Raw genomic sequence first — 15125 nt, 5'->3', positions numbered from 1 at the left:
CTAGTGACTCATATCATTAAATGATTCTAAATGTACGGTTTTTCCAAGGAAGAAAAGCAAGATAAGCACGTGCTATCCAGATTCTAACCAGGACCACAATGTTACAGAAAGACATAGACCTTAAAACCAATGGGTTTTGAATCCTCTATTATTCTATGTACTCTCAAAAAGAATGTTGATTAACTCAGTGCAATGAACTTTTACATCATTATCATCAGGAAAATATTAAAATTTCTAAAGGTGATCATTATAATACCAGTGTTAGCCACTATTCTGAAGACTCAGAAAAAGTTTGTTATGACTGAAATAATTTTTCACACACAACTGATGTGCTACCAATTTCCAAAGCTGCTACAAGTGTTGTCTTAAAATAAGCAGTATTTTTACCTTGTTTCTGTCCTGGGTATCCACTTCTCCAGGTGCCATATGTTTTAGCAACAAAGCTAAACATTTTGGGCTTTTGTGACGTGTAGTTAAATGTAATGGTGTCATATCCTCTAAGTCCTTCTGCATCCAGTTCCCTCTACGAGCCAGTAAAAGTTTCATGAAGCGGTAATTTCCCTGGGTAAAGAAAAATATCAGAAATTTACTCATTTATCAAACCAAAAGATGATACCGTTTAGATATACTTACTTTAAGCTTTGGAAACATCTAATGAAGATTTTTTGTTAAAAAACATTAACTCTTGATTTTTAAGTCTGTTTTGCTACTTGGTATTAGATACATATCTTCCATTAGTGGAGTATGTAAGAAAGGATTCAGTAATACTGAAAATTCTGCAATACTGTCAGTTTCTTGACAGTTTAACCTCAATGAATATCATGTAAAAACTGAAATAAGACCATGACATGCTGGTTTCAGGAAGGCAGACAGTTATCATATAAGGAATAAAACTAAACATGAAGCAAGATCACAATTTTCAAAATGAAATTAAGAAAAATGATTCAGAGAGATAAAATGTACTCATCTGAATGAGTAACAAATATATGGAAAAGTGATTGTTTCTTACATTTTTAAATTGGGAACCACATATGAGTTTTGAACTACTGTATGCATGATAAATGGATGGGACAGCTAGCTTTGTAACACATTTCAAATACTTAACTCCAGACTTAATAGGTTTTCAAAAGAAATAATGTAGAAGTGCTCCTGTGACAAATAACTGAGGGTGGATCCCAAAAAACCCAATCTGGTTTTATTTTTCAAATCATTGAAGAAGCCAGTCAAAAAATAAAGATATAATCATGCAATCATGAAGAAGCTGCACTGATTTGAGGTATAGCCAGCCTTGACTTGCTACTGCCCCTTGCTTGGAGGTTATTTTATACAACAGAGATGCTACAGACGACATTTTGATGCTTCCACTTCACTGCAATACAAAGTCTATTGGGTTTTTCAAACCACCTTCAGCAGTTAACTTTCAGTCGAAGAGTAGTAACAGCTGGAGCAATAACTCATTAGAGCAAAACATCCGGATCTATGTGTGATCATGTTTTAAACATTCCTATTCTTTCCCCACTCTAACTTTTAACCTTTCCTAAAGTGAAGAGAGTGTGCTGTCTCCCAATTTTGCTCACTGTCTCCCAATGTTTCCCAAAATATTGGGTTTTGCCAATTTCACATATTGATAGTTTAAGTAAAAGTATCAATTACCCATAAATATAATGAAAAGAGAAAGCTCAGAAGAGAAGAAAAATTGCACTAATTCCCCCCACTCAGAGAAAAGCTGCAGCATTTGATGAAGCTTTATTAGACAATGTACACAGGACAGGTGGCACTCAAATCAACAGAAGTCATGTCTTTGGATTCTTCTGCTTATGGAACTACCTGCAAATTAACATATTTCGGTCTGCTACAATTCTTTCATAAATCCTGTATGTTAACTTAGTCCCTTTAGACTGTCTTTGGAAAAACAATGAAAAAAAGGTAAGCATGTAGACAAGTGCAAGCAGTGCTAACGAATGGGGGCACCTCTGTATCATAAAGCTCAGAATTGCAAATCACTTCCTCAGCAGAATGGTAGGGTATAGATGGGCCAAAGGATTCCAGAGGTCCCCACAGTATCCAGTGCCAGGGAATGAAAATATTCTTGTTTCCTTTTTCATAGCAGCCATAAACATTGGAAGGGCAGATTTTACATATATTACTGTTCTGCTCTTCATCTAATAAACAAAGAAGAGTTGAGCTTTATGTGGGCAGAATGGATTTCACCAAGTTCGCCTAAAATAAATGAATTTGATTTTTTTTCCCCCTACTACACTATTTTATTTTAAAATACAAAACAGGGAAAACAAATCATGAATGAGCTCAGACAAAATAACCTCTTCCTGCTTCTACAGTTTATTGCCATCAGTCCTTGCCCTTCAATGAAAGCCTACAAGAAAAGTCTGCCAAAAACCTTACCACAAACCTGCCTGAAAATGCAAACTTCTCTTGCCAGAGACAGCATGGCTACTGTACTTTTCAACAGCATTCACAGCAAGTCTTGACTGACTAATTCTCTTTCTTCTGCTGGGTGTCAAGGAAAACATAACCCTAGGATTTTGCCCGTTTACTACACAGACATACATCAAGGCATGCACTGAAGTACAGAGGCAGAACAGCATAACATCTGCACAGCTAGTAATCCATGCAGAACACCCTCGAATTCATGATAAATTTGGGAATGAGTTAGGGATGAGAAATCTCCTCATTATTGCCATTATATTTTATGGGTAAATATAAGAAGAATTTGCAAAACTCATTAAAAAAAAGAAAAAAACTAGCAAAAAATCACAATGTATCATGATGTAGTTGGGAATTAGACTGGGGGAAGGCAACATTAAATAACTCGAGAGAATATTAGTCTTGGAAGAAATATAGCTGCTTTTCTCCATCACAGAGGATAATGCATTTGGTTTGTTTTCAGTGTTTCCTGCTCAATGTGCATGCATACACATGAAAAAAAAAATTGATTTTCTCTTGTTGATGGATACTTATTGGAAGATTTACAAGTATATTGTGCTTTTTGAATGAATTCAGCTGAAGTGTCAAAGTTAAAATAATACATAAAACTAAGGAAACATGCATTTTTATTATTAGAGTTCCTTTCCCTATACTGTATTTTATTTTTAGTGTTAGACATTTTTCCACCAGTTAGTACTATATTATTCTGTTACATGCTTAGCCACCAACAAATCCCTCTCCTTAGGAAATGAATCTGTAATAAATCCCCTCATTCTGAAACAAAAAAGATTCTGTTTCTTCCAAATGATTTAAGATTTTTTTTAAAAACATCACCACAGAAAGCACCTGTATGTACATTACTTATTTGTAATGATCTTATTAATGCTCTTACTCCTGACTGCTGTTCTTTAGTAATACCATGAATGTTACTGTGTTCCTTTCCCTTGTTAGAAAATAACACCATCCCTATAAATGGCAAAGGAAAAATTACCCACCTCCAATTGATTACTGCTTAAGTTTGTAAATATGCAATGTATCAACATGTCTTGAAGGCAGATCTAATTTAGGTCTTACTAGGTGGAGGGGGAAAAAAGTATGCTTAATCTGAAAAAGCAGTTACTAGCCGAATTCCTTCATTTTTATAAAATTCTTATGTATAACAAGTCTTTAAGCTTGCTAGTTTTTACACATAGAAAATGCACTAGGTTGGCCTAAAGATTCCTGGGCAGCATGAAGTGCTTTGGGTCACTCCATGGTCTCTTAACATTGGTAATGTCTCTGAACTGATTCTGTTATACTGTGAAAACATTATGAGCAAACACTATTAAATAATGGTACAGAAAACTGAGTTCCTGGTAGCCAAAACTTACTATTCCAATGCTGATTCTTAAAATTCCTTTATATTCTATTAAAATTATTTTTAACCAAAACCCTCAACTCTGTATGCAAACTACAGCACCATTTCAGAGAACAGCTGACAACTAATCATAATCAGAAGAAATACTTCCGCTATTTCAGAATTTCAGCCACATACACTAACTGCAATGGAGTATAACACATTTTTTGGTAGACAGTTCAATAAGCAATCATTGCTCTGCCATCAAATAATGACTTTGAAGAAAGTTCTGGACCCCAAGCTTAACAGCTAAGTAGTCAGAAAAACTTTGCTTTCCTGAATGTTTCAACAGAGAAAAGAGCAATGGGAGAAACATCTTAGTTGGAATCAATGAATTTGCCAGAATTCAGATCATCCCTGAAACTGAAAAAGTTATCCCCAAAATTGCAGATTCACTCAGAAAAAAACCCCACCTGCCTAGTATTTTCAATATGACTGTATTGCCAGGAACAGGTTCCAGTGGAAAATTGCCAGTAAACTCTTTTCTACCTACTTTTCTGGGCCTCTGAGATAATGTGTTTATTTCTTCATCCATCTAAAGCAGCTTTTTCAACCTATTTTCTCTCCCTGGCCTGTTGAGGAGGGGGAGTGAGAGAGCGGCTGGGTGGGCATTTGGCAACCAGCCAAGGTCAATCTGTGCCATACGGTCACCTAAGCAAAAGACTAAGAAAAAACAAGCTCTGTACTGCTAACAGTGTTGTTATGATTCTAATTGTAGGTTGATACTGAAATTACCGATGGTTGTATTACAAATGCACTAAAAACATTAGCCTCATACTTCACATCATGCCACGTTATACAGCCAGGCACAATCCTGCTTTAAGTTGCCCAGTGTCTCTGTTTCAGACACTTCCTCAGAACTTGGCCCACGGTACCTTCATTCAGCAGTCGGAAGACTAGGGAAAGAACATTTATTTTTCCTTTCCTTGGATTAGTGGCAGTCTTCTTCCCTAGCAAACTAATGGAGAACAGGAGATCTAGTATGTGACTCAACCTAACATGGGCATATGGGTATAGGGAAAGGGAGGGATTCCAGCATCACTGCGAAGCCACTCTTAACACCTAAAGCCCTTCTGGGACAGGTATCAGCCTTCTGCCAAATGAACAGACACAGGTTCCTACTACTCCATTGTCCAAAACACTTCAATTGTACTGCAACATGTAGAGCAATCATATTTTCCTATTACTGTTGGGAAGGTTTAAATAATGTTACCCACCTCTACTAGCTGGCTCTCTGGTAATAGGTGGCACAATAGACCAACCAACCTAACATAGAAAACACTATCATAAAAATACAGCTGTGCAAATATTCCAGCATCCAAAATGAAAAAGAGGTTTTGGCAGACATTTTTGTTCCCCACATGGTATCTAGCAGTATAAGAAAGATTCAGAGTTGTTAATGGATTTTTTTAATTTACATTTTAATACATGTAGATAATTTAATACATTCCAAGATGCATTGTTAAAGCCTGAATCTTAAACTACCACAGAGCTAACAACAAATTGCTGCAGTTAATTCTGTTTCTTGTAAAAGGTATTATTCTACATGTAAGCAAAATTCTTCCAGAAATTTTTTAGCATACATGAGTGTTAACCTCCTTAACAGGTAGACAGGATATTCTCTCCTCAACTGTGAGACACCATGCATGTTCCCTCCCCAGACAGCTTAACTTGCCAGCAGAGAGGTCATGTACAGTGCTCTGCTACATTTGGTAGAAGCCTGGCAATGCCAGCAATGGCAGCTGGGATCACTGCTCAGCTATCAGAAGATAAAAGAAGAACAACAACTGCAATTAATACTTACTTGCAACATCTTACTTCCTCTCCGCTTAGCTGGCTAAAATCTGATGCTTTTGTGATTCAGAATTGAAAAGAAACTGAGTACAGTTCCTGTAAAATGCGTAAAATTTTCTTTCTGTGAACTGAAAGTCAAAGTCTGTAACAGCAACAGGGACATTTAAAGTGACATCATATAAAATACATAAATGTAAAAACCTGGATTACTGACTGTTGTTATGTAAAATAAAACACAATCTGAAATGGAGGTGACATTAGCATCTTAATACCAAGCGTGCATATATTGAAACTAAGTTTCCTCACAGATGTCTCCTGTATAGTCATTAAATAGAGAAGGGTCCAAACACTTTTCCAAACTGCAGCTAACACCAAAAGACAGTAGACAAGTACACTTATTAATAGAACAGGAACCAACCCTCTTAATCTGTTAATATTCTTACTCCTTATATGACTTCCATTTTATATGGCTAAAGCCTCAATAAATTGATAACCCTCTCCTGTACCAGATGTGGCTCTACAAGAAATGGGAAGGATAAAGGGAAGGGGGAAATGGAACTATTTCATCTAAATCCTAAATGACAGGCATCATATCAGTTTCACTGTAGTCCAGATTGCCGTTTATTATGCACCAATCAAGAAGATTTTGCAGAATCCCAAATAAAATTCTCCTGGGCACGTAATGATGAATGACACTGAAGTATTTTGCATAGTAAACTTTTAAGTAATTCAGAGACATGCAAGTTTGCTTTAAAGAGTTCATCTGTGTCTAGAAACATTCTGCTGATGTGCAACAGAGCTCTGAAAATTTATTTCCCTTCTCATGCCACTATTTCTTGGTGAGTTAACTTGGTCATTATATAACCACGTGCTTCTACACTCTAACCACTTCTCCTACCCTGTAGTGTTGATGTACCTCTGAGGTTGCACTTTTCATCTTTGGATTTTAAAAACATACTACACAGGGTAGATAAATATAACACCATTTTATAAAGGGAGAAACTGAGATGTACAACATAAGGCTAAGAGTCAGAGGAATATGTGCAGCTCTCCAAAAGCCAAAAGCACATCCATAGGCTACCATCACCTTGCCATCATGGGTTAAAAGAGGCCAATACATACAGAAAAATTGTTTATTTCCCTATTCATTGCTGAGACCACATTTTCAAAAAGCGTAACAATTCTAATCCATGTGAAATATTTAACATGACTTGAAAGACTGATTTGTAATAATTCATAATGTAGCACGCACATGAGCTGACTACTGACTGTTACAGCACAGCTACACTTGGTTTTCCGAACACCTACAATAGGCTTGTGAACATTTATTTGACTATAAGTGTTGCTAGAGAACTAAGAAAAAGGCAGCCCAGCATCTCTATATAACCTCCTGGTAAACACGGCAGGGGTCATTAAAAAGAATGCCAAGCTATTAAACCGTGAAGATGCTACTTTGGCTTCAATTCAAAATTACATACCTGCTTTCCCAGTACTGGGAGCAGACAAACCAAAAGAACATAAAACAATTTAAAAGTGATCCTTACAAAGGAGGTGGGTTTTAAGGGCTCTTCATTGCCAACAGTCATAAGCACTGAACATGCAGTCAGGGCATATACTTCCAGCAGAATAGAAAGCCTTAGAAATATTTACAGGTAAATCACAAATTAGAACTGAAGGTTAAAACTGACCTTCTAAGTTACTAAATCCAATCCTCCAGTACCATAAGGAGTAAGAACATCTAATCCTTTTCAAAAAATTCCTAGACATTTCTTTTAAGTGGAATTACGGTGTTTGGGATTTTTTTCCCCATTTCTCTCAGTTTTGGGCTGGGTTTTTTAGGTTTTGTTCATCCTTTTTTTTTAAGGCACACACACACTTCACTCTTTCTACCCATGAAAGTACAGTGCAGGTTTTAAAACCTAAACAAGTATCCATCTTTTATCTCAATAACAAAACATAAACCCCCACATTCCCCCTAAAATATTGTCACCTCTCTGCACTCATTCTAGTTTGAACTCATTCATTTTGAGCACAAGCAAGCAGTTACAGAGCATACCAGAAGAGGTCCCACCAAGTAGCCTACTGAACAGCAATGATACTTGTCTATTGCTAGTGCAAATATCTTATGTGATATACCAAAACCTGCAATCTTTTCACCAATTAAGTACATTCTCCGACCAGTTAGCACATTGACATCCTTCTTAGTCATTTTCATATAATAAATTCACAAGACAGAATAAATTTTTCTGCCGCCCCCCCCCCCCCCCCCCCCCCCGACTTGCACTATGGACTATCGTATTTCCAACCATTTCAATTACTTCCAGTGTTCTCATACTTCTGGTATCCCACACGCTCTAATCCTGTCTATGACTGACAATAATGCCTAATCTTTTGTCACTCTGAAGCGTCCTTAGAAAAAGTACTACTTGTGACGCTAAGTTTGTTAATAAAAAATATCGACTAATGCTAGATTCAAGTGCAACTGTTGAGTAATTCTAATATACTCCTTCTGATGTTACAGTTCATATTTCAACTGTATTTGTTTTCAGTTCTTTATCAAATTCTTTAACATACCTTTACATTTTGTGCCCTAATTTCCCATTTAACTTGCAATTTTCCATCTAGCACTACAGTAAATATTTTTGTACAGGCCTAAAAAGGCAATCTATTGAATTTATATCCAGAAAAATCAGCTAGCAAAATACCCAGTTAGTCTTGAAGGACCTACTGCTGACAGCGTGGTGCACATTTTACCCAATTTTCTATTTATATCTACGTATTTATCCCTTAGAAACTAATTTTAAATTCTTGCATGCTATTGAGGTCAGCTACTCCTCTCAGCTACTTTTCTTTCTATTTAAAACATTATTTACCAGTAGTCAAAAATGTTACTGAATACCACAAATTCTGCAATGTTATGATTCCCAAAGAATGCTTCATTGATTAAAACTCTTTTGCGCCTTGTCCCTTGCTGTTTCTGTACTGTTAAGATGAGATTTATCAAAATCAGGCATTAACCATTGACCACAGCCCCCAACAGAGAACTGCAGTAACTAAGCCTGGTCAGCAAGTGCACAGAAGACTGCAGGCAAGTGGTAAAATAAAAGTCCCCACAAAAGCAGAAGTGCGACGGTCAACCTGTTTAAAGGGGTACGTTCGAAGACAACAGAGAAGGAGTAACAGTGCAGCAAGTCCACCATCCATGACAGTAGGGACTTCGGAGATCTGATAATTATACATCCCACCATAGTTTAATAATTTATTAGCTTATTAAATTTTGATTTTTAAAATATATTCATTATTAATTAAGCAGCACTTATGTAAGACATTTTAACACAATTTTGTCAGTATTCTTTTGTGAAAAGAGAGACCATTTAACGATCAATAACTCCTCTTCAGAGGAATATAATATATAATTCAGTTACTTTTACTCTTTCACAAACAGAACAGCACAAAATTATTAGAGTTGAATTAATTGCAAAGATAAAACAGGTCTGCTTTTCTAATAATACACCAATCATAGCACGGGCAGTAATTATACTTTTACTGTCTTTAAATATCATTCATGTTTTAATTTTCCTTTTTAAACTCATAAATCATATTTAAGTATAGCTAGATATACAACAGCTTGAGAGCAGGAAAACAAACTGGATCATAGTTTATTTCCTACATATTCACTCATGTACATTGTTCCTTTGGTTTAGACCCAGTTTGGGGCAGAACGAGAACTGGAAAGGTGCATGGAAATTTAGCATAGCAGGCCACTGCTCTCCTTTTCCAGCGAAGCACATTCTGCCCCAAATATACTAGTTCTTATTCTAAGACAACAAAAAAAGTGAAATAGATTGCTGTGATTTTTTAACAGTCAGATTAGATATTAAACCTTTTTAATCCAGGACTCCTTAAAAGTTGGAGTTAAGATTTGATCGTTGCTCATATCTGAAACACAAAATTGTCTGTACTTTTTAATAGTAACATGTGAGTTTCAGTATAAATCTACACATTAAAAAATAATAAATTGTATTGTGCACTCAGTTACTGAGGTGAAATATGAACAACATGAAAGTAATTTAGATATTAACTTAAAATCCAAGCAGAATACAGCAGCCACTTTGCACTACATCAGCACACTCTGCCAACAGACTAGCATAGATGCTACAGTCAAAGTTGAGAACAGCTCTTTGTTGTTAGATGCTTTCAAGAAGCACTGAAAGTCAAAAAACTTTAACTCCTTAATTGCTATCTAAGCCTTTAAGAGATAAACATATCCATGAGCTTTCCCTTTAAAGCAAAAATGGCAACTGAATTTAACTTGCTTATGTTCACAGAGGAGAAACTGCTGTCTTTGACCTACTCAATCTTACAGAAGATAATCTTACTATATACACAAACATACATACTCACTCACTCTCTTTCCAGTGAGTAGGTGCTGAATAGGGGATGCTTCACCCCACAGATCAGCTTGGTCACAAATTTTCAAAACTGGAGAATTTTCATAACTTTGGAAAGAAAAGGGGCTGTTCACGTGGTTTCTTTAGAGGTTGTTTCATCTATTAGTATCCCTTTGAGAAGAAGCACATTCTCAGAACATCAGAAACAACTTAGAATGACATGGAACATAGGAAGGACTTTCTGTCACCAACACCTGCCAGTTTTAGTAGCTTTTCAGTGAACAAACAAAGCACTTACCAAAACCAGAAGCTGTGACTATCATACTTCTAATTTGATAGATATAGGAACAGAATACTGTTCCAAAAGCAAATGAAATCCATACATCAAAAGGAGCATTTTGATATGCTTGTATTATCACCTAACTGCCAGAAATCTGACAAGGATTCTTCAGAAGTAAAGTTATCAAAATAGAGACTTGCAAGTAGATATATTAATTAAATTGCAAATAAGAATTGTTTATATTTATAAATTAAATTAACACTTGTGTTTTGAAAAATTATTTAGGCATGAAATAGTGAAACTTCTTGATTTCTAATGCACTGAAACTGAATTAATATTGCCTGGTTACAACAGCTATAAGCCCTGTAAGAGCTACCCTTTAAGCATATATGACTGCACCATTCTTACACTCCTTGAATATCAGTACATTTTTTTAATAGTTCATGAAAAAAATAAAATAAAATAAAATCAATATAGCTACTTAGAACCCCAATTTCTAGTGAAAATGAGTAAAGTTGCCATCAAAATAGCAGGCTGTCTCTTTGGCTATCAGGAGCTATATTGCTGTACAAGTTCAACACACAGAATATTCTTATTTGAGCAAATAAGCTCATGATCAATTTTATATAAAGTTTTTGATATGTTTAAATGTTAATACATTTTAATATATTTTAAATTTCAAATGCTATATCAAGAATACACAAAATTAGAATCACAGACAAGCTCCCAATAACTTTTTTCCCCATTGATATGTAAATCATGAATGGGGAAGGAAATTCTATTTTATTCATGAATCTTAACAGTTGGATCAATCATTCTTCATTAAAACACGGCAGATGCAAAAATATTGTCACTGTTGGATGAAACCACACCAAAAGGGAAGGTGAATAAATCAAATTATTTCACAAATTTAAAAGTAAGCTGATCACATTCATCGATCTGATTGCAAAGTCCTACAGAACAAATACAGTGAAGTGTTTCTATTAAACATCACAGTTATAAGGACATTCTCAACCCTTTCAAATATTCCCCTCAACCTCTGGGACATATGCTTGGTACACTGGGCAAGAATTAGACACCGAAGATAACAATCCTTAGCTCATTTTTGCTGCATACTGTCTACTCACTGACTATTATAGTCTATACTGACTATTATAAACAAAGTCAGCAGAGGTAGCAGAGAAACTACTCTTTCCTATTCTCTGCACTCCCTAATCAGCTTGCAGACGATAGTCAGAAGACTTGATTTCCACACGCATCTTCAGTAAAGCCGCTGCGGAATGAATGGAAACAGCCCATCTCTGAACAGACAGATAAAATATAATAATGTAATTTTTATTAATTATAGGGTGTTAAACTGGTATTTCTTCTAGCTCTGGAACAACTTCAGTCACAGCTGGACCAGTTTAATTCAAGAAAACTTGAAATCAAGTAGTTTTAATTTGAGCAAAACTAAGAAGTTAACTCCTTGATTAAAAAAGTAACTGAAAAAATAAAAGTCAGTAAAAGAAAGTCTTCAGGATTATTGTTTTAGACGTAACCCTTAACAGTCATCCATTGAACTACAGCTTCAAAAAAAATTCGTTAAGCTATTTATTACCTCTGCATGGACAAGGATGATGCCATGTCTTCTATCTAACAAACCACTGGCGGATTTAAATATGTGATGTTTGTTAATCCTTTCAAGTCAACCACAGCAAAAACATCACTGATTTTGACATTGGGTTAATCTCACAAAGTACCCTTGTAGCAACTTTGTTAGCAGCATTCTAGACTCAAAAGTAAAACACCCAACTGGAGAGAATCCCTCAGACAGCTGAATAGAAACCTTATTTACCAGTTTCCAAGCAGAACATGTTCATCTGTCTGGCAAAGCATCTTAGGCAATACATCAGACAAGAACATCAGTACGACTTGAGGCCAGTTCTGACTATCAGACATTTTGACTGAAAGCAAGGCAGTGTCTGAACTTGGAGCACTTCTCCCTAAAGCCTCTTGCAAGATTGGCTTCAATATCTTGGTTTCCATAGGAATAGACAGAACTATCAACTGGCACACAGTCAAAGAATACAATAGAGAAGACAACTGACGAGTACTGTAAAAGCCAAGGTAAAACTGTTTCCCAGCAAAAGTTGAAGGAAAATAGGTGTTTGTATCTTACAGCCTTTGACCTCATTTACCCATGGTCTGTACATGCTGTTTCTGTGTAGTGTTCTTGGCTCTTCAGCACTAAATTTTATGGTCTACCTATAGAAATTAGTGGCTTTCATGTAAAAAACACTTGAAGGATGAAAATGCAATTAGCGTTCATTTCCAGTTGATCTCTTCTACTGTTACTGAACTTGTTTTCCTGTGGTGTTCTTTTGAAGTCATTCAGGCAGAAGTACCCACAACACACAATCTGGGGATTTAGAAGAAAACCTGAGACACATCAGGCATATTTACAGGATCACTGCCCACCTCTTCATAAGGAATCAAAGACTAAGTTTTCAAAAAATATTGTATTTCAAAAAATATTGTGATTTGAAAGATTTGGCAGCAAGTACTGACTCCCTCCTCCCCCAAAATACAAGTACTAGAAAATATTTACTACATTCATTTTCTTCATCTTAACAGCTTTAAGTTGAACAGTCTTGAACTAAGAGCAGTGTTAAAAAAACTAAGAAAGTTTATCCTGAAATATGTCTGTCTTTTTAAAAATGGCATTTTCATATATTCACATTCTTCTCAAATCCTAGTAAAGTTTGTATTTATGTCCATAAGTATCATGTTCTTTCCATTTTTAGTAATTATCTGTATACCTCACATAACTCATGTTTTGCAGATGTCCATGTCTCTTATTGCTTAGTTATACATACATTACCTAATGCCTCCTAAACTTCCCACCTCTCTTCCAGAAACATAAGTTAGGATGGTTGCTCAAAAGCATTTTAGCAAGACAAAAAAAATCCTCCATAATCTGCTTACATACAGAAAATTTTAAATTGTATAAGCTCATACTTTAAAAGGACAAAACCTATATTTAGATGGACTTCATATGATCTTCCATTCTTCTAGATATGTTTCTATGCTATGTCCAGATTTCTATTTAAAATCTAATAAAAATGTTATAAAGAACAGTATTATCCATGACAGAATTCTACCTGAAAAACAAGTCTGAATGACAGCCATCAGTCCAGTCAAAGTCCTTACTTTTTATCCTAACTTTGTGCAGTATTGTTTCATTCTGGAAGCAAACTAATTGCCATTGCTACTCAGCAGCACTGACCAGTACTGTGTCACTACTGCCTTGTACTTCTTAATTGCACCCCTCTAAGGGCTTGTGCAAGTGATGTCCTTACAGACTGCTGGAAGCAACAATGCTTGCAAAATGAAAACTTTGCATATATACTCATTTTTGAACTTATCTTTCCAGAATTTTTTGTTATTATTCTAGCTGCTGTTTTATCTGAAAATAAATCTATGTCTTTTAATTGTTTTAAATATATTTCAAACCTCTTAAGTCCTGTAACAAACCACTGTGTGTAATAGTTACAAAACTACATACCAAATTTTATTTTATGAGAAAAGTTCTTCAGCCACAGTGAAGTTTCCAGAACTATTACAGAAGTAGACAGACAATCCATAAAGACAATAATCTGCAATAAAGGTAGGTTTACCCTTACTTTAAATAATTAGAGACACTTGAAGCTACTTTTATATACTGCAATATTTTATAGCTTCTATAGACACTACAGTGATGTTTGAGATTTAAAATGAAGTCATAATCTCCTTGGAGTACTAGTAAGTAAATCAAAGCCTAGTAAGCTACTCAAACTACATCCCAGCAGTAATAAAAGTACTAGATTTATTTCTCTTTCTTCAGACTATAGGCAGTTAAAGTAACAATTCAAGTTTGGTGTTTCTTAAAATCTTCCCAAATCTATACCATACTAACAGAACATTAAAAAACATGTCCTATGTGTGTGTGTGTATATATATATATTTACATTTAAATGTTCCCATCACAAGGCTGAACATATACAGATGATATTCATAGCATAAATCACTTAATATTTCAGTAGAAATCATTCCTCAAAAATAAAAATTGGTAGCTTTCTTCAATAATTCTTCATTCTTCATTAATAAAAAAACATGTAACAAAAAAGGGTTCCAAACTGCTCTACAAAGAGACGTAAAAATGATAATTTTAATAGGTAAGTTTAATTTTATATTTTATGAAATGCTGACATTAGCTGTTGCTTTCCAGGAAACAACAGAATTTGCTTACGTAGTTTATACATACCCGTTCTGACTTGAGTGTGATTCACCTAATTCTCTTTAATCAACAATTTAACTAACTGTTTACAGACAAAGAGAGAGACAAATGAAAGATTAGTGCTCCTGGAGTTTGTGGCTGGCCATAAGATCTGAATTTATTTTTCAAATACCTTCTATAGCAAAAGCCTTGCATGCTGAAGACATCCCATCTAGTATACTATCGATTCAAATGACAAGCCTGAGCATCAGATTAAGGATGTGTCAGACACCTGATAGAAGATTCCTGGAGAATTCAGCAGAAAGGTGTCCTGTTTCAAAGTGATCTATTGCTGGTACTACATTTATTGAAGTGTATGTGGAAACATTTAACACAAAACTAATTCACTTAAAATTAGAATAACATTTATAATCAGTGAAAACAAATACCTTCACTTTTTACTACAGAATAGCTGGAAAAAGACACCTCATTCAAACAGAAATCACCAAACAGCTCACAAAACTAAACTAAACCAAACGGATGAGCTAACACTAGTGATAGTCTGTTTTGTCAGTGCCAAAT

General features: G+C 35.2%; 1 protein-coding gene across 5 annotated transcripts in view; it reads right to left on the bottom strand.

Moving 5' to 3' along the window:
• Nucleotides 1-15125, bottom strand: part of INVS (inversin) — a 98429-nt gene that overhangs the window by 56416 nt on the left and 26888 nt on the right. For 3 of the 5 annotated variants that reach the window (XM_049830098.1, XM_049830100.1, XM_049830099.1), the window contains one exon: nucleotides 388-561. In XM_049830098.1, the coding sequence (XP_049686055.1) occupies nucleotides 388-561 (174 nt within the window). Of the gene's footprint in view, nucleotides 1-387; nucleotides 562-5058; nucleotides 5108-5645; nucleotides 5797-15125 lie in introns of those variants that run through there. The other 2 variants (XM_049830102.1, XM_049830101.1) reach the window with 2 other exon arrangements.

The sequence above is a fragment of the Accipiter gentilis genome, chromosome 27 (assembly GCF_929443795.1).
Source record: "Accipiter gentilis chromosome 27, bAccGen1.1, whole genome shotgun sequence".
NCBI classification, from domain to species: Eukaryota; Metazoa; Chordata; class Aves; order Accipitriformes; family Accipitridae; genus Astur; species Astur gentilis.
Note: the sequence above shows the minus strand (reverse complement) of the source record. Positions and strands in the feature narration are given on the sequence as shown.